The 24572-nt window shown below is 35.8% G+C and overlaps 1 protein-coding gene across 2 annotated transcripts; it reads left to right on the top strand.

The window, feature by feature from the left end:
* Nucleotides 1-756: 756 nt before the first annotated feature.
* On the top strand, nt 757-24572 carry LOC111514221 (uncharacterized). Of its 2 annotated transcripts, none has more exons than XM_074180198.1 (3): nt 757-2197; nt 16813-17195; nt 24462-24572. In XM_074180198.1, exons 1-3 carry the CDS (start codon nt 822-824, stop codon nt 24491-24493), a joined length of 1791 nt encoding a protein of 596 aa, XP_074036299.1. In that variant the 5' UTR covers nt 757-821; the 3' UTR covers nt 24494-24572. The 2 variants fall into 2 exon arrangements, with proteins under 2 accessions (XP_074036299.1, XP_074036298.1); XM_074180197.1 differs by having other exon boundaries at nt 24436-24572.

The following is a 24572-nucleotide window of genomic DNA, read 5'->3' as shown; positions in this document are numbered from 1 at the left end:
CTGTCGACCCTCTCATCACTAAAATCGTCGAAGCGAATCCTAATGAATTCAATATGGATATTGTATTCCAACAAGATGGAGCACCACCACATTACTCCAGACAAGTAAGACACTATTTGGATACTACTTTTCCCGGTCGTTGGATTGGCCGTCGAGGTCCTACAGAATGGCCAGCCTGCTCGCCAGATTTGACACCTTTGGACTTTTTTCATGGGGCTATTTGAAGCAGAAGGTGTACGAAACTGAACCTGCTTCAATATTGGATATACGGCAGAGAATAATAAATATTTGTAGAGATATTGACGTTACTGTGTTCGAAAATGTTCGACGTGAAATGTCGGATTGGCTGTTCATATGTCAAGAAGTTCAAGATAACCATTTCGAGCATCTTCTGAACTGATCTCAAGCTTATTACCTCATTTTATGTAGTTAAATGTCAATGTATTCAGGCAATTATTGAAAGTTCCGCCATTTTGTAGTAGTTGAAGATATTCACATTATATTCTAGGGTTGTGAAGCATTTGTCAGGAGCTTCAAAAAGATGTGTCACAAACCCCCCTTTCCATTTAAATTTTTTTCCCAGGTGGCGCCCAGTCGCCATCTTGAAAGTTTCATCTGTCAATTTCACTTCAAAATAAAGTATTCATGCATTAATTTCATTATCCCAAATTTCAATTTTTTGAGTTGACCCGTTCAGAAAATAAACGGAGGGGACATTAAAGAAAAGCACTGTAGAATTCAATATAACTATGGATATACTCATTATGTCAAGATGTCAAAATTGAATATAATGTCAAAAAATAAAATCAAAATTTCGGGAAATGTATCTTTACAATGTGAGTGAAAAAAACCTCTCATATCCATGCATCAGCTGCCCTCTCATCAGTGAACAGTCATTCTGTCAAAATCCAGCTCCACGAAACATGACCAAGAATAGAGAAGCTTTGGAATATGTAGACTCAAAATATTCTGAAATCGGTTTTTCGGGCCAGAATCATCGAAAAAAATTATTGAGAAATATCTTCACCAAACTGAGGAGTCCATCTAGTATAGAGCTTCAAGCCCTTTTGAGTATGAGCAGAGAATCTTGCAGGGTCATATCCGATAAAAACTATAATTTTCAACATTACTGGAGTCAAATACTTCATCAAACGGAATTACGAAACAAGAATGCCACGGGTCCAGACGTTAAACACAGAAATATAGCTTGCTTATGCAAACCTGTCAATGAAATCAGCAGAGGAAAAGAAGAAGTCGTGGAATATGATACAGTTAAAAACAAGGGATGTCTTTGTATTCCTAGGTATGTCACTGACCCTTCCGAAAAAAATATAAGAAAATCGTTTGAGACTGAACGAGAAAAGAAATGGAGCAAACGAAATGATGAAAAAATTTCCACTTCTGAAAGTGACAGTTCTAAAGAAATAAGAGTGTGTTTACCGTTGGATCCCGACGAATTTGGAGGAACCTCCCATGGAAAAGGAATCAAACTAGTTATCTATGGGGACAAAAAGTCGTATGACTGTAAGTGTCGTAATGAAGGTGTGGCTCAAAAAGAAAGTTCCAGTTATGAGTGCCTAGCCTGTACTATTTCGAAAAACCCGCAATTTAAGAATCTTCTCACCGACTTAGCAAACGGGGATAAGAATAAACAGAAGAAAACCAGGGTACCCTCACGGTTCCCAACAAAACTTTCTACGACTTTTCCATTCTTCAAGAAAAAACATAAAAATATTCAAGTTCTTCAGTGTTCTGACAAATGCGAGCAAACCTGTTCTGAAGAATACGAAAAAAAAGTCGACAAAGCTTGCAGTTGTACATGTTGTCCAAAACCTGAACTCGTGAAAAAGATTCGTAGTTCTCATTGTGATTGTGTTAAATGTGGAAAGGTTGACTTACAAAAATTTGTTACGAATTGCCCCACATGTAAGTGTGGTCGTGATGATGCTTTGAAGTTGATATTGAAAATGGAAGCAAAACAGAACTATCGCCAAATCAAACATATTTTCAAAGAGATAAAGGACCAGCGGAATGAAATTAAGGATTTGCACAAGAGATATACCAGCTTGATGAAAATGCAAATTACCAGATCTAGTAGTGGGGACGGTTCAGAAAGATTCAAAGAATATATCAATGACCTTCGAAAATTGGAATATGGATTCAGATCAATGGACCATCACGAAGAAAATAATATAAAGTGAGTGAGATGATAATAATAATCAATAACTTCATCATTGCCTGAATACATTGACATTTAACTACATTATACAGGGTGTCCCTGGACTTCCTCTTTTCCTCTCGGGAATGTATAGATGGGGTCAAAATATCACCAGTACTTCATATAACTTTTTTTCCTAAAAGTCTTCGTAACCAAGTTACGGGCCCTCGAAGTTACAAAATGAAAAATGTTTTTCTTTGATAACTTTTCAAGTGAATATTCAAAATCATCCAAATTTTGGTAATTGACTAAACAAATGAATTCCGTCGATGAGCTTTCATGCAGGAGTCAGTTGTTTTGCTACAAAGTCAGGAACGGACTACCCCCGATGGTCCACACCCCAAAACTTTGAAATGACAGATATTTTTCAATATTTTTCAACAAATTAAGGTTACTTGGACAATTTTATGAATAAAAGTACTCGTGTGGAAAGTCGATCGGAGCAACGAGTCTTGATAAAAATGTAGTTCTACTCGACGACATCAAACCCGCTCGTCCACCATTATTTGAAATGAATAATTATCAAAGCAGAAATAATAATGATAACGTTAATTCAACAACATTTATAACAGGAATAATACAAAGTATGCTAAAATGAAGTCGTAAACAAAAAGTACAGTACCTATATGGAAGTTTAAGTCACAATTGTGATAGCAGATATTTTTTCAAAAGAAATATCAAGTTCTGTAGATTCGTGGTGTTTTTAAACTAACAAGCTACTCTACTATGAAATATCGAATTCATTCCATATTTTGTATGTACATAATACGTGTGGAATAATCACGTTTCGTGTTGATCAGTTATCTGAATCTCATGAAACTCAACATTCGAATGTTTCAAATTCTTCTTCACAGCTAAACTGTTGAGGAGTTTCACTGATAATTATAATTTTATGGGAGAAATTCTTTAACACGAATCTAAATTTAGCTGAAGAAACGCACATCGGAAAAAATATTTACTATACTAATAAAAAGCAAACGAATGAACTACAAAAACGGCTGCACATGATCAGGTGAAAAATATCCAGGGAATAATATTTCTTTCACAGATGTTGACAAAAAAACCTTTTAGAAAGTTTTGATAAAAAATGAGAAACTGGAATGCGATTTTGTTTTGTTGAGTGGTGCGTTGTCATATGACTATCATTGTATTGTCAATATTCTATAGGATATTTTGAATTTTTTTGATATGGCCGAACAGTTTACATTCAATGAATATGCGGATATGCATGTATTTTATGGACGAGCATTTTGTAATGCTGCAGAAGCTCGTCGTCTGTATTCCGAGCATTTTCCCAATCGAACGGTACCGTCAAGAGAAACATTCGAGCGTGTCGATCGCAGCTTGAGGGAGACAGGTATGTAATAATTGATAATTAATTTGAGCACGTTGTTTATTTCGATATTATTGTAGGTACAGTTTTGCCAAAACGAGGTGGTGAGGGCGCTCCTAGGACTGTACGTACCGTTGTATTGGAGGAAAATATTTTGGAAGCCGTCGCTGATGATCCTTCAATGAGCATCAGAAATCTATCAGAACAGTTCCATACATCCAAGTCCACTATTCATAGAATAATTAGGGAACATCTGCTCCACCCATTTCACATCTAGAAGGTACATGCCATGACACCTCAAGATTTTCCAGCACGACTGGAATATGCCAATTGGTTCATGGATAGGCAAAGAGAGGATATGACTTTTATTAATCAAGTTTTATTCACTGATGAAGCAGGTTTCAGTAGAGATGGAGTTATCAACTCTCATAATCTCCATATATGGGCCGAAGAAAATCCCCATGGGATATTGCAAACCAAACACCAACGGAAATTCAACGTGAATGTTTGGGCTGGTATCATAGGAAACCATCTTATAGGACCATTCGTTCTACAGGACCGATTGAATGGAGAACGTTATTTGGAGTTCATACAGAACGATTTGAATGGACTTTTGGAACATGTTCCATTGCAAACCCGAAGAGATATGTGGTTTATGCATGATGGCGCTCCTCCTCATTTTAGTTTGATTGTGCGTGACCATCTGAACCATATTTTCCACAATAGATGGATTGGTAGAGGTGGGCCATATTCATGGCCATCGCGGTCTCCGGATTTAAATCCATTGGATTTCTTTCTGTGGGGGCATCTAAAAAGCCTTGTTTACGCTACACCTATTCACATAAGAGATGCATTGTTGAATAGAATAACATTACATTGTGAAGCCATACGAAACGACCCTGGAATGCTATTTCAAGTACAGAGAGGGTGTCTTCGCAGACTAAGAAAATGTATAGAGAGAGAAGGTGGTCATATCGAGCAGTTTCTGTAGCGGATTTTTCATTTCTGTTTGCTCTTGAGGCTCTTGAGTTTCGTTAGTTAAACGTGTTTGCATTATAAAAATTCGTTATGAACATTTTACCTATCATTTCCATTTTCCTTAAAAACTAATATTTTCGAATAATGGTAGACATCTCAGGATAAATCTTGTTGAATTAACGTTATCATTATTATTTCTGCTTTGATAATTATTCATTTCAAATAATGGTGGACGAGCGGGTTTGATGTCGAGTGAAACTACATTTTTATCAAGACCCGTTGCTCCGATCGACTTTCCACACGAGTACTTTTATTCATAAAATTGTCCAAGTAACCTTAATTTGTTGAAAACTATTGAAAAATATCTGTCATTTCAAAGTTTTGGGGTGTGGACCATCGGGGGTAGTCCGTTCCTGACTTTGTAGCAAAACAACTGACTCCTGCATGAAACCTCATCGAAGGAATTCATTTGTTTAGTCAATTACCAAAATTTGGATGATTTTGAATATTCACTTGAAAAGTTATCAAAGAAAAACATTTTTCATTTTGTAACTTCGAGGGCCCGTTACTTGGTAACGAAGGATTTTAGGAAAAAAAGTTATATGAAGTACTGGTGATATTTTGACCCCATCTATACATTCCCGAGAGGAAAAGAGGAAGTCCAGTGACACCCTGTATATGAGGTAATAAGCTAAAGGGGGTCAGTTCAAAACATGCTCGAAATGTTCGACTTGAACTTCTTGACATAAGAACAGCCAATCCGATATTTCACGCCGAACATTTTCGAACACAGTAACGTCAATATCACAAATATTAATTATTCTCTGCCGTATATCCAATATATCCAAGCAGGTTCAGTTTCGTACACATTTCGTTTCAGAAAACCCTATAAAAAAAAGTCCAAAGGTGTCAAATCTGGCGAGCAGGCTGGTCATTCGGTAGGACCTCAACGGCCAATCCAACGACCGGGAAAAGTAGTATCCAAGTAGTGTCTTACTTGTGTGTAGTAATGTGGTGGTGCTTCATCTTGTTGGAGTACAATATCCATATCGAATTTATTAGGATTCACTTCGACGATTTCAGTGATGAGAGGCTCAACAGTAGTTTCCAGCATATTCAAATTCAGTTCCCCTGTTAAATTTTTATCAATAAATAGAGGTCCTACAATATGGTTTCCCAATATTTCTGCCCAAACGTTAATTTTTTCTGGATATTAGATATGTATTTTCTGGAAAACGTGAGAGTTGGTGTCACTCCAATAACGGCAATTTTGTCTGTGAACATTGCCGTTTGAAAAAAATGTACATTCCTCACTAAAACAAATATTGTGGAAATAGGTAGGATGCCTTGCAATGGTTTCCGTCATGTTTTCGCAGAATTCTGTTCTTCGATCAGGCTCATCTTCAGTTAAATGGTGTAACATTTTAATTTTGTATGGATGATACCTATTCCTCTTCAGTAGAAGAAGACACAGTAGTGTTCAGGATTTACTACCATCTCACCAATAATTTGCACTTGCTGTTCTTCCGGAAGGGAAGGATGACTTGGGGCATTTTGTTATGTACACTACCGGTAGTTGTGAATTTGGATACAAGTTCCCTCAAATATTTTCTACAGATAGGACGAATCGGATTCATTGAAAATCCTTTCGGTCTCGTGAAAGTTATGCGTCGCATCGTGAATAAAAATCGCTTCAATTTTTTCTTCTAATGGACAAGAATTGACCATTTTAGAGATTGTTGACGTGGTACCTTTTTACTAGTGAAACCGAAAATTAAATGAGAATATTCTAACTGAACAATGATGTTCATTGTCGTACTGACATTTTTTGACAAACCTTATCGGGTTGAAATTGACATGATAGATAAAAAGGAATATTTCTAGAAATATCGATATTAATGTGTTTGTCTTCAGGAAATTATTAAATGTTCCGCCATTTTGTAGTAGGTGAAGATATTGACTTCATATTCTAGGGTTGTGAAGTATTCGTCAGGAGCTTCGAAAAGATGGATCACAAGACCCTCTTTCCATTTAATTTTTTTTCCCAGATGGCGCCCAGTAGCCATCTTGAAACTTTCATCTGTCAATTTCACTTCAAATTAAAGTATTCATGCATTAATTTCATTATCCCAAATTTCAATTTTTTGAGTTAACCCGTTCAAAAAATGAAAGGGGGGGACATTAAAGAAATGTACTGTATAATCTCAGACAAAATAATAGAGAGATTAGGATGGGGATTCGTTGTGGTACCACGAAACCTATTAAATAATATTTGTTTTGTCTCTTCTCCATCTCAGTGATAATTCTCACTAGCTTTTAAAGTTATAAATACATGAGTCTGCACAACACTCAAAACATTATTCAAATTTGTGAAATCATAATTGCTATCGAATATCCATTCAAAATTGATTTTACTTAGTATTTCTAAAACATGAAATTCTGAACCCAAACTAAATTTGTAGAAATTCGTCTTCATTTCTTTCTCAAATTATAGGTATTCTAATAATTCTATAGTATTATAAACAAGAATTAAACCATATAGAAACCTAAACGAAGTAAAATTTCTCGGACTAGTTGCCGATGAAAATATGAACTGGAAAAGTCACTACACTTATTTGAATAAAAGATTGAATTCTTTGTGCTATATGTTCAGAAGTCTCAAGCAGGTCCTGGCGGAGCCTCAATTACTATCCTTATATCACTCCCAAGTAGCATCTCGAATCAGGTATGAAATTTGTTTGTATGCCAACTCCACTTCAATAAATGACGTTTTTATCATGCAAAAAAGAGTTGTAAGAATTGTGGCCGGCGTTTCCTCCACGAACTCTGCTAGAGGACTGTTTGTTAAATATAACATATTGACATTATTTTCACTCTACATATATGAACTTTGTAATTATGTTCATGAAAATAAATTTTATTCAACAGAAATGCAAACCTGCATTACGTTAACACTCGTCAAAAAAATCATTTTCACATTCCATTTTGCAAATATAAAATCACTTATAACTCACCTGATCATATGGGGCTGAGAATCTATAACAGACTACCCCACGATATAAAAAATGTCAATGAATGTAGGAAATTCAACAAGATACTGAAAAAAATTTTAATTGAAAAATGTTTTTATTCATTGGATGAATATTTTAATATGTAGTTGGTGATAAGCCTGTTACTGTCTAGCTTATCAATCTTTTTACTTTTTTACCTTTTGTTGTCCCCACTATTCCTATACATATTGTACTATGTCTTTTGGAAAATAAATATTATTATTATTATTAATGAAATTATAATAATGGGACACCAATGAATAAGCGAAATACTATGAAATACATTGAATGTGCTATAAATCAAGTGGACATTGGACTCAGAAAAGCACACTACATTTATAAAAGAGAACAAAATCTGGGTTGATGGGCTGAGGGCGAACGGAACCAGAAGTACCAACTGAACGTTTGGTACCCCTGGTTCTACTCGAACACGGCTTATAGCAGCCCGATTTTTTTAAATCGTGACTCTAGCCGTGGAAACCTTTATTGCCAAACTATATTCAGATAACTAACTCGATTACATACATTTCAACCAATTCGTAGTTTTGGAAAATAATCTACATTCATTTGCAGACTACACAATCAAACATTTACTCAGAAACATGTTTCTGAATAATTCTAAAACTTCATATACATACATACACATCTAAAGGACGACTATCAAATTGCAATAACTCGTTTTTAGGTACTGTGATGGATGACTTATGTAGAGGAAGGAACGAGACATATATTTATTTTATCTCAGTTTGGGATTCAGTGAAGTATCTATTCTAAGTTATAGTATTATACAGTGTCACAGATAAAGTTCGCGACATACGGAAGTTTTTATTATTATTAGATAGGACAATTTGAATTCGTAGTTAGTTTGTGCTTGAAAAATGAGTAGAAAACAGCCTCTTTCCTTTTGTCATGTGAAACTCTATACTTGTCAAATTTGACATTTTTTTCGAAAATCCTCAAAAAATCTTTTTTTTAGAAACTTCGAAAAATGCCAAAGAAAAAAGTTCCTCAGTTTCCAATGTTCTACCTTTGTTTGCAAATGGTCTGGGCATATACATTTTTTGTTTCAGATAACCTTATAGAAAAAGTCCATCGGAGATGAGTCCAGTGATCTTGATGGCCAATAATCTCAATCACGTCCTATCTGACTGAAACACTGTTTCTCCGTTTAATGGATCGGTGCCCCGTCAAGCTGATACTACAAATTTCGTCTAACACTCAGAGGCAGATTATCCTAAACTTCAGACAACTGATTTATAATGAAGTTTCTGTGCATGTCTGCGTTCAAATCTTCTTTAAAAAAACATAGTAAAATTATTTGGTTGTGTAATAATCCACACCATACATTTGTATTGAATGAATATTGATCACGGCATTCTATTACAAAATATGGCTTATTGTTGGGCGACAATTTTGAGAACTAGATTTTCCGTTCGACATGAAAGTTGCCTCGTCTGTACATAAATCCTGTAGGAAAATGCGATATCGTTTTCTCTCTCTTTGAAACCAAAATGAAAATACTACTTGAATATGGAAATCTCTTTTTTTGAGAGTGCAAAATTCCTTTCACAGTTTCTTTGGCAACCCCTGTATCGTCACCAATACTCCTTATATTAGTTTTTCCGTTTTCAACAACACTCAAACAAACATTACATGTTACTTTATTGAATTATGTGGTTTCTCGAAGCGATTGTCCACAGAACCAGCTTCTTTGAATGTTTTCAATATCCTTCCTTCCTTCCTTCAATATCCTTGAATATTTTCTTCCTTGATGCCTGTGATTGAAAATACAAGTAACATCTTGATATGGCACATTCTCATTACATAAAGAACAATTTCCACTTTGTCTTGTGTGAATAAAAGTGTTTAAAAAAAAATCTGTTTTTCCGTTAACCAGCTGTCGCACCCCTACGAACAACAACCCTCAAAAGTCGAAACTTGTGCGAGGTCTTACCTTTTAACGTGTGATTCCTAACACGGGTTGGACGATAGCAAGTGAAGATCGATCGTTCAGACTAGGGCTTGAACCACCGACCAACACGGCAGTCAATTCGAGTGAGTGAACAAAGCACCCACGCCGAACCGCTTGGCTACCGACCAAGCGGTTCGGCGTGGGTGCCGAGTTGTTTTGTTCACACAAAACAACTCGATCCATTAATCGCAATAATTTGACAATAACCAAAACTAAAAATTTGTTTCAAATGCGTATACTAAGGGAACATTTTATTTCGATTTGAACAGTACCTAATATATTCTTCCCGACATGTTGCATTAGTCTTGTAATGTTTAAAATCACGAAATTTTATATCATGTTTAGTACAAATCACAAGAACGAAAGTCTTTTGAATAGTTCTGTAGGTCAATGTTTAGTTTCCAGAAAAGTATGATATTTCGGGTTAGTTTGTAACTGTTAGAAAAATAATCAAACTGAATAAAAGTTCTAGTAAAAAAGTAATACGAGTGTAATGAGAATGAACAGAAATATGTTCATTGACATTTTTCAAAATCCAAAAAAAAAGGTTTTTTTGAGGATTTTCGAAAAAAATGTCAAATTTGACAGGTTTAGAGCAACACATAACAAAAGAAACCGGGCTGTTTTCTACTCATTTCTCAAGCACAAACTGTGTGCTTGCAGTAAACTGCTGTGTGCTGGCAGTAAACAAATCTAAAGCAAATGAACTTTAAAAGTTCAAGCCAGTCTCGATATACCTACACAGTAAATTGAATAGACTGACGCCTATCAGAAATCAACTACTCCCCTGGCTAATACCACGAAGGGCGATGGATTATATCCGACAGGCGTCAGTGCAGGAATCTTCCTGCAGTTCATTTCTTTAGATTTGTTTACTGCCAGTCTTCAAGCGTAGTCCACTGACTAATAAGAAAGTTTTTCTTCCTTATTCAGAGGTATAGGGCACATTCCGGATATGCAGTTGGTTAGTACCTCGTCCACTAGATGAAGTGACATTTTGTTGTTCGCTCCAACTTAGGAAGAGGAATGAAATACTCTGAAAGAATTCCGATTTTCAATTATGGAATATCATTGACTTTAGATCGATGATGGCCACTACCTTGCACTGATGAGTGGCTAATGAGCCCGAAACCGGTCTGCAAGTGTGCCCGTTCCAAAATTGAAGGTCGACTCTTTCAGTTGTATTGCCAATTGCATATGCAGGAAATTTTCTGTGAATATTCCTGCACTGACGCCTGTCGGATATAATCCAACGCCCTTCGTGGTATTAGCCAGGGGAGTAGTTTTCTGATAGGCGTCAGTCCATTCAACCTACTGTTTAGGTATATTCGAGACTGGCTTGAACGTTTAAAGTTCATTTCTTTAGATTTTAACTTCCATATGTCGCAAACTTATGTGTGACACTGTACATCAACCAAACTGATTTCTCAATTTGAAAACTTTATACAAATATAAGGTAACTCCATTTGTTCTCAGCATAAAATATAAAATTAGTATTTCAATCTTAATATTGCCACGAACTCATAAAATCACACTTTTTCAACAAGACAGGATTGCACACCACTCAATCAAATATTAAAATTGTTGATCACATTCCAACGTTATTTCAAAACAAGGGTGTCCCACAGGGATCAATCCTTGGACCTATACTATTTTTGATATATGCAAATGACCTGATGAAATATTTTCAAGGATTGTCAACTATTCACACAGTAGCGTATGCAGATGACACAAATTTCATAGTGAAGGAAATTGATGTAACGACCCTACAGGAAAGAACCCAGGATGTACATAAACGAGTAAACATATGGGCAGAAAAAAATCACTTACCACTCAATAAATCTAAAACTGTGATGATGAAGTTCACAATTAGTAAGTGGCCCGAACATTTTGTTATCCATGAAAATAGGGATCTGCCAATTGAATCTTGTACTTCTACAAAAATGTTAGGCGTCACCTTGGACTACAAACTCACATGGACTCCTCATATTGAGACCCTCTGTATTAAATTGAGAAAAAACTGCTATGCTCTGAGATTCATGGCTAATTTTTATAGTGAAGAGATTTTACTGAGCTTATACTATGCGACCATAAACTGCCACTTGAGATATGGAATTTTGAATTGGGGTACCGGATCTGCTGCTGAAAGAATATTCATTTTGCAAAAATATGCAGTAAGAATCATTGCCGGTATTGGTTGGAGAGAATCATGTAGAAATGCTTTTAAAAATTTCAAGATACCACTGTTGCTGGTCTCTAAATTTATGAATTGTGTATATACGTTTATAGAAACAAGCATAATACACCTTTCCAGCAACATAATTATCCAACTCGTTCTAGAGGCAAACTGATGCCCAATATTCATAGAACAACTCTTTATCAGAAAAGTTTTCTTTATCTTGGACCAAAAATGTTTAATAAATTAGAAGAATCAATTAAAATATCACCAAATCTTAACATTTTCAAATCAAGACTAAAAAAGGCACTTATTGAAAAAAATTGCTACACACTTGACGAATTTTAAACTGTTTTATATTTTAATGACAAAATATCACAACTATGTGATAAAATTGACATTTCATTTTTTTTACATAATATGTATCATATTTTTAGATTATTGATTACTACAAACATTATACTCTGTAACGTGTCCTACCCTCAGACGTTTTCCTTGTCACTGTACGTATAACAATGTACTTTTTAACAAGGAAATAATAAAAAATTATTATTATTATTAAGTTTACCATCCTGAAACGGGTAGCTACCAAACCAATGTACAACGCATTTTTTTTTTCAATTCAAACCTTCTCCACCCAAGTGAGGTTTTTGAAATTTTTACATATCAATACTCGTGTAATCTATACACTGTTCGATTTTCGTAGTGAAAAATGTTGCTGAGTCATCCACAAATATTTTCAAACGTCTTAATTGATGTATGGTCTGACCAGTACTGATGAGAAGTGAATTGTTGGATCGGTCTGCAGGTGATCATAATTCAATTCATTGAACGCAGGTTCAACAACATTACCATATAATAAATCACCAAATGACAAACAAATTTCCAATACAGAAAAATTCAAAATAGTGTTAAAGAACTATTTAAATTTTACTAGTTTGGACTTCCATTGTCTAATATGATTCGAAATCATTAAATTAGAATGAATAGCTGAAATATCAATTATGTATAAGCAATAAAACGTGAAATGAAAATACAATAAAACAATTAAAAAAAAGTCTAGATAAAAAATGAAAATGACGACATAAAAAAAATAAACAAAAAATATAATTTCAAACCAAGTTACTTCACAACGTTTCAATTTTCATTATCTACAAATGTCTTCGGGTGACAACTGGACTATTCCTCCGAGAGATGACTAATTATTAGCTCTTGTTTTCAAGATATAGTATCATTATATTATATATATGTATATTGAGTTTTCAACAAATGAAATATTTCATTACCAACAGTTGGTACACATGTTTGTTTACATAAACCCCTCTCATCAGCTGTTCTTAAGTAGTAAACATAACCTATGTGAGTTTGTCAATTGTACGCACGTGGTTGCTATTGAAATTATCGTGTGAAGTTGATTTTTAAATTAATTTAAGTGCTGATCTGAAATGCTTCGAAAGTGTGTGAATTCTGTCGATAGCTTTTGCTATATATGTGGTGAAATAACATTTAAGGCTCAGAAACGTAAACTGACACCTATCGTTAAGACAGCCTATGAACACTATTTTGGTGTGAAAGTTGGGGACCAAGATAAATTATGGGCTCCTCATATATGTTGTAATTTTTGTTCCGTCATATTGCGAGAGTGGCTGAAAAATAAAAACCGGGCAATGGCTTTTGCAGTACCTATGGTTTGGCGTGAGCCTATCAATCATACAGACGACTGTTATTTCTGCTTAACTCCTCCCATTAAGCAAGGTTTATCTATGAAGAAAAGAGGAACGGTTAAATACCCTAATCTCCCATCTGCTCTTCGGCCTGTATCACGCTCAGACAATTTGCCAGTCCCTTCTCCACCCCAAAACTATGAAATTTTAGAGGAAGGTGATGAAGACTGTTTAGAAGGAGCAACCCATCCTTCTTCATCCTATGACCCTGATTTTGAGGTAAGCGATAGGTCTAGTGATCCGCACAGAATTAGTCAAGCAGAGTTGAGTGACCTTATAAGAGATCTTCGCTTGTCTAAGGAAAAGGCTGAGCTGTTAGGGTCAAGACTACAACAGTGGAATCTTCTAAAACATGATGTGAAAATATCTCAGTACAGACAGCGTCAAAAAGATTTGCTTCCTTTTTTTGAGAAAAAAGAAAACCTCGTAGTTTGTTCTGATGTTAATGGTTTGATGGACTGCTTGAATATGGATCACACTCCATCTAAATGGAGACTGTTTATAGACTCTTCAAAACTAAGCTTAAAAGCTGTACTTCTGCATAATGGAAATCAGCTACCCTCTATTCCTATAGGTCATGCAGTTCACATGAAGGAAACGTATAAATATGAAAACACTTCTCCAATCAATCAAATATGAACAACACAAGTGGCACATCTGTGGTGATCTGAAAGTCATTGCTATACTCCTAGGAATGCAATTAGGGTTCACCAAGTACTGTTGTTTTTTGTGTCTGTGGGACAGTCGGGATAGAAAATCTCACTATAAAAAAATGAACTGGCCTACACGAGACCTAAACCCTAATGAGAAAAATGTAGTTTACGAGCCTCTTGTAGATCCTAAGGATGTTCTCCTTCCCCCATTACATATTAAGTTGGGACTAATGAAAAACTTTGTGAAGGCCATGGACCAGGAAGGACAAGCTTTTAAGTACTTGAGAGCAAAGTTTCCCAGGTTGAGTGATGCTAAAGTCAAGGAAGGCATCTTTATTGGGCCTCAAATCCGTGAAATCGTAAATGATCCTGCTTTTGACATGATTTTAACAGGAAATGAAAAAAGAGCCTGGGAAGCCTTTAAGGGGGTTGTACATGGGTTTTTAGGTAACAAAAGAGATGATAACTTCACAGCATTGGTTAAAGAGCTTCTTCAAGCTTACCACCAACTTGAATGCAACATGTCCTTAAAAACTCATTTTCTTCACTCTCATCTTAATTTCTTCCCACAAAACTGTGGAGCTGTGAGTGACGAACATGGAGAAAGATTCCATCAAGACATTGCCTTAATGGAACAGAGATATCAGGGCCGTTGGAATGAAGCAATGCTTGCAGATTACTGCTGGTCTGTGTGTAGGGATGCTCCAGAAGTGTTTTGTAAAAGACAAGCTAAACAACAGCGATCTTACAATGAATCGGATGGACTTAATTGAAATTTGGTGGTACAAACTTCTTTTATTTGTCAAAACACTAAGAATAATGTTTTTTTATTTATTTTGTACTTAAAATATTCTAAAAGAAACATAACAATATTATTTTATGTACTTTCACTTTTCACGTATAGTATAACTACTCTTTAAGATTAAGTACTGTGTATCTCAAAAACCAGAGATAATAAAAATTTTTCATTGTTATTTTCGTTTTAATCACCCCAAAATTAGTAGAAATTGACTAATTTAGTGTAGGAAACATTCAAAAAATATTTTTTTGTTGTCTTGTGATAGGTCCCTCTCACCGCTTCACTGGTTGAGCGGAAGTTGTCCGTTTTCCGCTTGTCTACAGGTTTCAATATATTGCGTATCTCTACAATAGCTCGGCTGAATGCGTCATTGGACAACATATATGCAGCTTCTTTGAAATTTGTCTTAAACCAGTGTTCCTACCTGTGGATGATATCAGCTTGGAATCACTTGATGTTATGTTGATGAGTCCAAACATGCTCTGCTATTCACGATTTTCTGATTTCTTCTCGCTTTTTGTTTCTCTTGTGCTTGGCAATGCGGACTTTCAAGGGCCTCTTAGTTTCACAGTGCATCCGGTAAATACAGTTCTTAGAATCGCAGTCCGCGTTTGGTGGCTTGGTTTTCGTGGGGCTGTTACGGATGGTGGTTCCGGATCTGAAGAAGGTTCTGATGTACTTGAATCCAATTCTTCTTATCCTTTCCGACAATTATCTGACGTGTAAAAGAACAAGTACTGGTTGTAACGGCTTCTCTTCCTTGCAAGGCTCTTGCTATCTTCTAGCCAAAGTCTGTTCTACTTTGGAGTAAACATTCCCTTGAAGATCTTTTTGATGATGCCTAGTTCCTTCTCGAGACCATCCTTCGTATTACAGAACCCAAACGCACAATCTACTAGAGACGATTCCTCTTTTGGTAGATTGATGATGATTGGATTCGTGATTTAGATACTGTCACATATGAATAGAAGGATTTGGAAAAGCTGAATACACTTATTTGAATTAATGAATCGAAGAAGTTTTGTATTAAAGTGTATAATATTTTAAAATTCTTGAAAAGCGCTTTCGACTTTCGTCATCATCAGTGCTCACCTGAAAGTAAGTGATCTAGTTGAAAAGGGGAATTTAGTGAAATTGAAGTTGTAAAATTTTTTAAGGTTAAGAAATTTGGAAAAATTGTTTGAGATTACTTACTTGTCAGGCAACAGGAAGTATCAAGATAAGTGAATTGTACATTGTAATATTTGAATTATATAAAACAAAATAGGCTTATAGCCAAGAAAATACATTTTTGGATTGAGGATTATGAATTATTAATTAATCACAGTTTATTAATATAATTTATTCAATATTTTTCCTCTACATATTTAAGCAAACCCTTAATGGATCACTCCTCAAGTTGGTACCATTATTTTAACATGACACTTGACACATTCTGTCTCAAGTTGTCCTTCTTCATAAGATACTTTGACTGAACCAATCGTCTTCGGGTGATGAAGACGATTGTAGAAGACGATTGTAGATACCAACAATCGAAACGTCGTGAACTATCGTGACTTGGAATCTCTACACTTTTTTATTTTTATTATTTTCTTTTTTCATTCCTTTAATTTTTATTTATTCAATTATTATATTTTTACGTGTAGGTTATTTCACTATCATTTCATTTCATATCATTTTATATAGTAGACAATGGAAGTCCGAACTAGTGAAATTCATCACGAAACATTGTCAATCACCTTCAAACAAATATTTCTTGTATAAATAATTTTCTGTGCGAACCATTGTGGTTTCTTGAAATGAATAAATGAATAAAAAAAGGACGGAAAGGCCTGAATAAACTGTTACAAAGCCCAAACACTGCACTTTGATTACAACAATCCAGAATATATTCAAAACTTTTTTTCAGGCAGCTCAAGGATGCGATTAACCAATCCACTGTAAATAAACTTAATGAACCAGAAAAACTAGATGCCGTTACTGATACTAATGAAACTGATGAGAAGCATATTGCCAAATTTTCTGAGTTATCTTTGTTTGCTGTGAACAACGGAATATTGGAAAATGAAGTGAAATATGAAAAGCCAGTAGCAGTAGAAAGTGTATCGGAAAAAAGTGACGTGCCGAACAACAAAGAAGACAGCTGTATATGCCTCAAACAAAAATATACAAAATGTGGAAATTTTTGGAGGAATCTATTTGGAAAGGAGAAACCTTGTCCAAAGAAATGTGACTGCAAAAATAAGATACTGATAGGAAAGTGCAAAAATATTCTTGAGAAAAAGGTTAAAGGTGAGATTTGATTTTTTGAGCTTGTATATGAAGTGTTGAATTTTTTTACGAGTACATTATAGAAAATGAAACTCTTCTCATTATCATCAAATGGTTTGACAAAAATGTTTATATTATTGAACGTAGGTATGTAGTTTAATAGTTAGAACTGGAACCTCTGGCATACACTGAATTTTTTAACACCTATTGAACACAATAATTTCATCAATACCATCATCAGGGAATGATTAGTCTGGTAATCTACTGATGTGGGTCTAGTTATCTCCTGATAACTCCTCAATTAGCGAAATGCGTGTTGAGCATTAGTATTTTGTTCTGGTGTGATGACAGTGTTTTTAATAGATAAGATATACGAGGTGGTTTTTATTTTTATCAAAAAAGATGTAGTTATCGATCAATTTCTATTTTGTTCCCTGCAAAGTAGTCCCCCTCAGATATAATACACCTGTGTCAATCCTCAAAGCAGTTCCAAAATGCACTTTTTGGTATGTCTTCAAGCTCTCTCAGCGATTCAGTTTTAATCTCCTCAATCGTCGCAAAAACGCCGTCCTTTCATAGGTTTTTTCAGTTTTGGTGACAGGAAAAAGTCGCAAAGGGGCAAATCTGGTGGATATAGTGGCTGAGGCAAGAAAAACTACGAACTCAAGTTGTTTTCCAAACTACCTGAAGTTTTCTTTGTATTGCCTCTCGCAGGCGGCGCATAACTTCAAGATAATACTCCTTATTGATAGTAGGACCATGTGGCAAGAACTCCTAATGCACTATGCCACGGTAATCGAAGAAAACATTGAGCAAAACCTTGACATGTCATCGAACTTGGCGTGCTTTTTTTGGTCTTGGCTCTCCTGGGCTCTTCCATTGGGACGAGTAATTTCATTTCAATGTCGTAACTATATACCCATGATTCCCCACTAGTTATGACCCTTTTGAGCCTTTTTAAGTCAAAACCCAGCAATTTTGGAACGAACTTTGCTGCCACACGCTTCATTCCCAAAATTTACGAAAAAATTGCATAACATGAGTCAACCGATATGCCGACATCCTCAGCAACTTCATCTACTTTATATCGGCAGGTGTAGGCCAAGACTCGCCGAACACACACTCTTTTATTGACGATAACTCCGGGCACTCACATAGGACATGCCTGACAGTCTCATCCTCCTGTTCAAACATCCTGCATAAAGGTGATCCACTAGCCCTATATTATGGAGGTGTTTCCTTAGTTGACATTGGCCAGTCAGAAATCCTACTGTTGAGCGTAGATTTTTCCTGGTCATTGCCAGATATTTCTTCGGCGCCAGCTTACCAGGGTCGCCCAGGGTTATCCTGGCAAGATTTCATCCTTTGATTCCATCCCATCTCTTTAGGGATTGAGCATGGGTGTAACATTTGGCTGGTTTCGCAATTATCGAAGTCATCAGGCCGTAGATGCCACTAGGTCCTAAAATTCTTAGTCCAGCCGCTTCCTTGACTAAAGAGTCGGCAATGCGATTGCCTTTACTCCTGTCGTGCCCTCCAACTCACCTCAGGATAATGTTATTATCCACCGAGGCTTTGGCTTTTCATCGGTTATTAATGTGCTGGGACGTCAAGGGCAAGGGTCGCCATTCACATCTTCTCGACCTTCTATGAAAAGTTTGTACCACTTGTGAACAATTTTGTGACTCAGAGTACAATCACTGTAAGCCTCTGTCACCATTGCAAGTATTTTTGGGCACTTTATTTCATTTTCACACAAAATTTGACGCAAATTCAATGATCCATTTTTTTCAATAGCTGAAAATAGCCGAACCCCTCTAAATTTTATGCCTCTCGCCAACAACAAACTGAACATGACAAACATCTGAAATTGTGAACATATGTTCAGGACACGTCTACCAACATAAAAAAATTGAACCCAACCCACATTCAAACATTCACTTTATTTTTTTTAACAGACCTTGTGTGGTATTTCCAAAAAAAATCATTGGTTTATCAAAATTGTTTATAAAAATATATCATTCAACGATTTCAATTTGGCTATGCAAGATAACAACGAAATCAAATAACTACTGTGCCATTATTTTCGTAGTGAAATGCCACTATTTTTGGCATCAAAATGAGACTTATTTTCTGCTTTACTGCGGTACTGACGAGACTATTTTTTTTTAACCCAACAGTTAAAAACTAGAGTATTCAGATAAGGAACTGTCGCTCCACTGCAAACCCTCAAAAGTCGGAAGTTTTGTGAGCTATGGATTGAAGAGACCTTATCTTTTAATGTATCATACCTTGCACTGATACGTTGATACTCACTGATCTCGAAATTTGCATCCAAGTAACCCACATAATAAATTCGCCTAGAACGTACGGTAAAAGTCTCCCAATTAGTCCCAGTCAACCGTATATCTTTATTTTTTCTGAAAATCATCGGAAATGTGCTAGGACTAAACCTGCGTTCAAGTAGTATTTCATGAGGAAAACCCTGACCCACACTACCAGCTGATCACCAGCTTCAGATCTACCGTAAGATAATAATGTTACGTTTTTTCCCTCGGATTGACCAATAATTGACTACACCGAACAATAATCAAACTTAACTTCATTTCACTTCAAATACAATACAACGAACACTTCGATAAAACTTCAACTATTCGAATGTCTATCGCCTTACTGAATCCTTCGCGTACCGCACTGTAACTTCCCCTTGACTGTATCAATATGCTCGTGGCTAAGCGTTTATATATCGTAATCGAAGGCGGTAAAAAATTCGCCGAAATTCCATCGAAGTCGGTAGAGTAGCCGCAAGATGTCGGTGGGACTGGGCGCGCTCTTCGCCACGTCTCAATTGGTTTATGGCTACCAGTGGCGGCCGGCGTTATTTACTTAAGGGCATGATTTACAACAATGAAATACAAATTTTATCGATGAATGTCTTTAATGAAACGGACTGGAAGTGTCACAAAAACCTCAATTTCCACACGAAATAATAATTTTCTGACTATTGATCGAATTAAACTCTTCTGGAACTAAATTTATGAGCCGTCACAACCACTCACACTCTAGCCATGAGCAAAGAATTAATCAATAATAGTTGATCCCTGAAAATGTTCAAGGCGAGGGCGGTCTGATAAATACTTAGCCTACAAAAGAAACGAAAATTTTGGAAAAGTGGCGACTTATTTCCCAACATAGTCTCCTCTTAGCTCGGACACATTCAACTAATTGGATGCTAAAACTTCTTTAACCCGTCTACGGAAAACGTTTTCTGGAGCTCTGCAAAGTATGCCTCCGTGGCGGCGACAACCTCCTCTTTCGACTCAAATTTCTGCTCGACAAGTGACTTTATCAAAGTTGGAAAGAAATCGCACGGGGCCAAATCTGGAGAATATGGCGGATGAGGCAGCAGTTCGTATACAATTTCACCAATTTGGCCATAACGACGACGGTATGTAGTCGATATGGATCACACTTTTGTGAATCACAGAAAACGGTGGCCATCACCTTTCCAGCCGATAACATATTATTCGCCTTCTTCGGAGTATGTTTGCCGGGAAATTTCGTACAGGATATGACTCACGTGCTCTTCTGAGATGCCTACTGTGTAAGTTATCTCGCGCACCTTCAATCGGCGTTCTGCCAATACGCGATCGTGGATTTTTGTCAAGTTATCCTCCGTGGTAACCGTTTTTGGGGCATCTAGGCGTGGCTTATCAAAAACCGGTCACCATCGAAGGAGAAAGAGGGTACACAGCATCCAAAAACTATTTGATTTCGCTGAGCGATTTCCCTTTCAAAAACAAGAATCGATTCACCGACCGATTTTTTTCCATTTTTGTAAAATTCTCGGACACACCCGCTTCCACACGCGGTCAAAATAAAACTACGTGATCAATTTAGTTGAAATTTTGATAGTATTTATTGCACGATAGTAAATTCCTCTTGCGATAGCGGCGCCATCGGGAGTACCTATTGGACCGCCCTCATAGCTCATGGGAGATTTGTAAACGAATTGCAAATACTTTCGACAGATTACAAATCTATGAAAGATTAGAATTACACTTCTTACAGTTTTTTTCTATTTTTTTTAATTAATTTCATTTTAACTAACCCAACATTTTCGTAAAACATGCTGTAACTCAGTAACGATGATAAATATCGATATGAGCTTTTCACCATTAAGTTTGTCATAAAATTTGATCCACAGCCATCAGTTTTCATTTTTCTAGTTTGAAAACAAGAGATTCCCTTTGAAAGTGTCTGATTTGGCACACTCTGTGTCATCCTCGTCGAGAAATAAAACATATAAATTATGTTTTAAATATGTTTTCTCCGTCAACCAGCTATCGCACCTCTACGAACGACAACCCTCAGAAGTCGAAACTTGTGCGAGCTAAGGACTAACGAGGTCTTACCTTTTAACTTGTGATTCCTAACACGGGTTGGACGATAGCAAATGAAAATCGAGCGTTCAGCCTGGGGCTTGAACCATTGACTCACACATCGGCCAACTGACTTGAGTGAACAAAGCACCCACGTCGAACCGCCCGGCTACCGACCGGTTTGTTGTTGAATTAGATACTTATTCGACATGCACACATATCGTTGCAAAACAAATAAACGAAATTATGATTTGAAATTTTGTACTTCTCTACCTTCACAGTTCTTTGTTAAGAAAGAACCTGCGAAGTCGACGTCTCTTATAACCCGTGCCTTTGAGAAATTTATACATAGAATTTTATACAGAAAAGAAATGTTTTATTGACTTACTTCCTGCCGTATAATGGCCAATATTTTTCACGAATACAAAAAAGAAATTGTTGAGATCCATAATGATGTAATCGTTCATTTTCAAGAAACTCTTTCTGCAGGATCCAGAAAAATATTTGCTAATAAGATAGCAACTCTTCAAACAATTTGTGCAAATGTTTAATTTTTTGACTTATTCAATTCTCTTTGGAATGGACAGTTACAGAAATTCAGAATAGTTTGAAATAAATTTTCATATTTTTGTAACCGTGTCCATCAAATATAGTCAAATATAGTTTGAGGCATTTCTTGTATAGGCAAATGATGGTCTATCATACCTGACGTTCAAAGCTGACACGACTGTTTCATAATTTTTCTACTTATTCTTTACGAAATTCCCGAAAAATCAATTAAAAATTTCGTCAGGCTTCTTCAAGCTCCTTCTCAAATTTTCTTCTGACTCATTCAAGCTCCTTTTCAAATTTTCTTTCAATTCCTTCAAGCTTTCCATTGAATACTTTTTCGAATTCCTCTTTCGTTTCCTCAGATGATATTTATTCATGTGGGAGTTATGTTTATAGAACGCCATCGAACTCTTTCGAAGCCGGTGGAACAATTCCCAATAATTCGCGGCATTTCAGAATTTTTGGAGAAATACAAGTAGGGAAGTGTTTCTTAAAGGGTACGCCGCGGAGCCCTGGGGCGCCGTGGAACCTCTACTGGGGGGCCGTGGCCCACGGGTGTCTCAAGGTACAACATTTAACAACATAGATAACTGAGAGTAAAAGTAATAATAGGGGAGCCCAAGCGGGGATTTCGGGATTTACTAAAACGCGGCAGATTAATATACAGGGGGATACCTTGTATGCGGTTAAGTACCTCCACCAAATATGAGCCCCATATATAAGGCCACCTGTGAGGGATAAAGGATCAGATTAGTAAAAAAAAATTGATCATCAGAAATTCTCGAGCGCGTCAGATTAAGGTAGGGTGAGTTAATTACCTGCTAAAAAATATATATTCCAGTAATCTGACAATTTGAGAGTGACGTAAAGAAAAGGGAGGGCAGCAAAGTTGTAGAAAAATAACGTCATTTTGACATTCTCGAGCGTAGCAAATTTTTCTCTTATCTCCATTAATTGATCAATTGATTATAAAAAATTTAATTTTTTGAGCATTTTTTAAAAATTATTTTCTTATAAATACAAGTATTCTACTTAAAAAACATTTTATTTGCATGTTATTTTCTGAGCTTTTCAATTATTCAAGTACAATGAATTAAAAAAAAATTAAAAAAATATTGTTTTTGTCAGATTAAGGGAATCCCTCTAGATAATCGTCAGATTATGAGACAGCACGTCTAAAACATAAAGATGAACCATATATATCTTAATCTGACGCGCTTGAGTATTTCAAAATGGCAAATTTTTTTTGCACATTATAATAATGGCCGCGAGTTTGCGTCAGATCGAAATCGTCAGATTAATAATAATAATATTTTATTGGCAAGGATACATTGTTCAATGATACAAATTGTACGAGTCAATTTCCAAATAAATATAGAATTCCCACAGAAGGATATACCTGTGCGTGGGGTCTGCAGAAATTTGAATACTAATGAATACAATTTAAAATTTGTATACTAATGAATACAATTTAAAATTTGAAATATAAAATGGTATGAGTAAATAAATAAAAGGTAAGACGTTTTAAAATTATCAGAGCTTTTTTTTTGTTGCACTCAACATCCCCTTAGAAAATCTGACGCGCTCGATTGATTTTTTTTCCTTTCACTTTTAACCCTTACGTTCAGCCACCCACATCATGCAAACGATCAGATTAACATACCAACATTATTAAAAATGCGTAGGACATTGATGCTATCAATATCTGACGCGCTCTAGTATGTCCATGCATCAGTATTTTTTTACATATTTAAAAATCTATAGCCGCTTCCCCCACCGATGAAAAAGTATATATTATATAACATTTTTTTCTTCTTATCATCTAAGCTTTGCAACCTAATATGTCTCAATGACGCTCGAGTAAATCCTCATTTTGCATCGTGGGCTCCCCTGCTATAATACGTCGGTACTTATTAATAAAAATCCTCTGATAATATGATAATATCGGTAATTGTAAAATGCAATCCGTTCAGACAGCCACCTACCTACTTTTATTAATTAAATATCTAGTGTAGTCTTTACGTTCGGGACACCGCGATAACCTTCAAAAAACATAAGGTAGCCGTGAATTCGAAAAGTTTGAGAAACTGAAGTAGGGCTAAGTCCTTGACCAAGTCGCAAAACCAAAAATTGTTTTTATAAAAAGGTATGTTTTCAAAACTTCAATACTTTACTAATGGTGGAAAATTGTAGTTTATATCTTTCTTACAGATCATGGATCTTCCAGATCAATAAAAACCAAAAATGGTTTTTGTTGAATCGGCATATTTTAAAATTTTCAAAACTTTATTAATGGTGGAAAATGGTAGCTTATATCTTTCTTCCAGATCACATAATTGGTTTTATCTTCCAGTGCGAACCAAGAAAAGCAAGAAACTAAAGTGAGAAAAACTGGACCATATACGTGAATCAACGTCATGTTACATATTCAAACCAAAAAACACGTAATACATTATTTTTTTAT

Source organism: Leptinotarsa decemlineata, unplaced genomic scaffold (assembly GCF_025532065.1).
Source record: "Leptinotarsa decemlineata unplaced genomic scaffold, Ldec_3_MD MMD2_tig00026294_RagTag_RagTag, whole genome shotgun sequence".
Taxonomy (NCBI): domain Eukaryota; kingdom Metazoa; phylum Arthropoda; class Insecta; order Coleoptera; family Chrysomelidae; genus Leptinotarsa; species Leptinotarsa decemlineata.
This window is presented reverse-complemented; position numbering and strand designations above follow the sequence as displayed.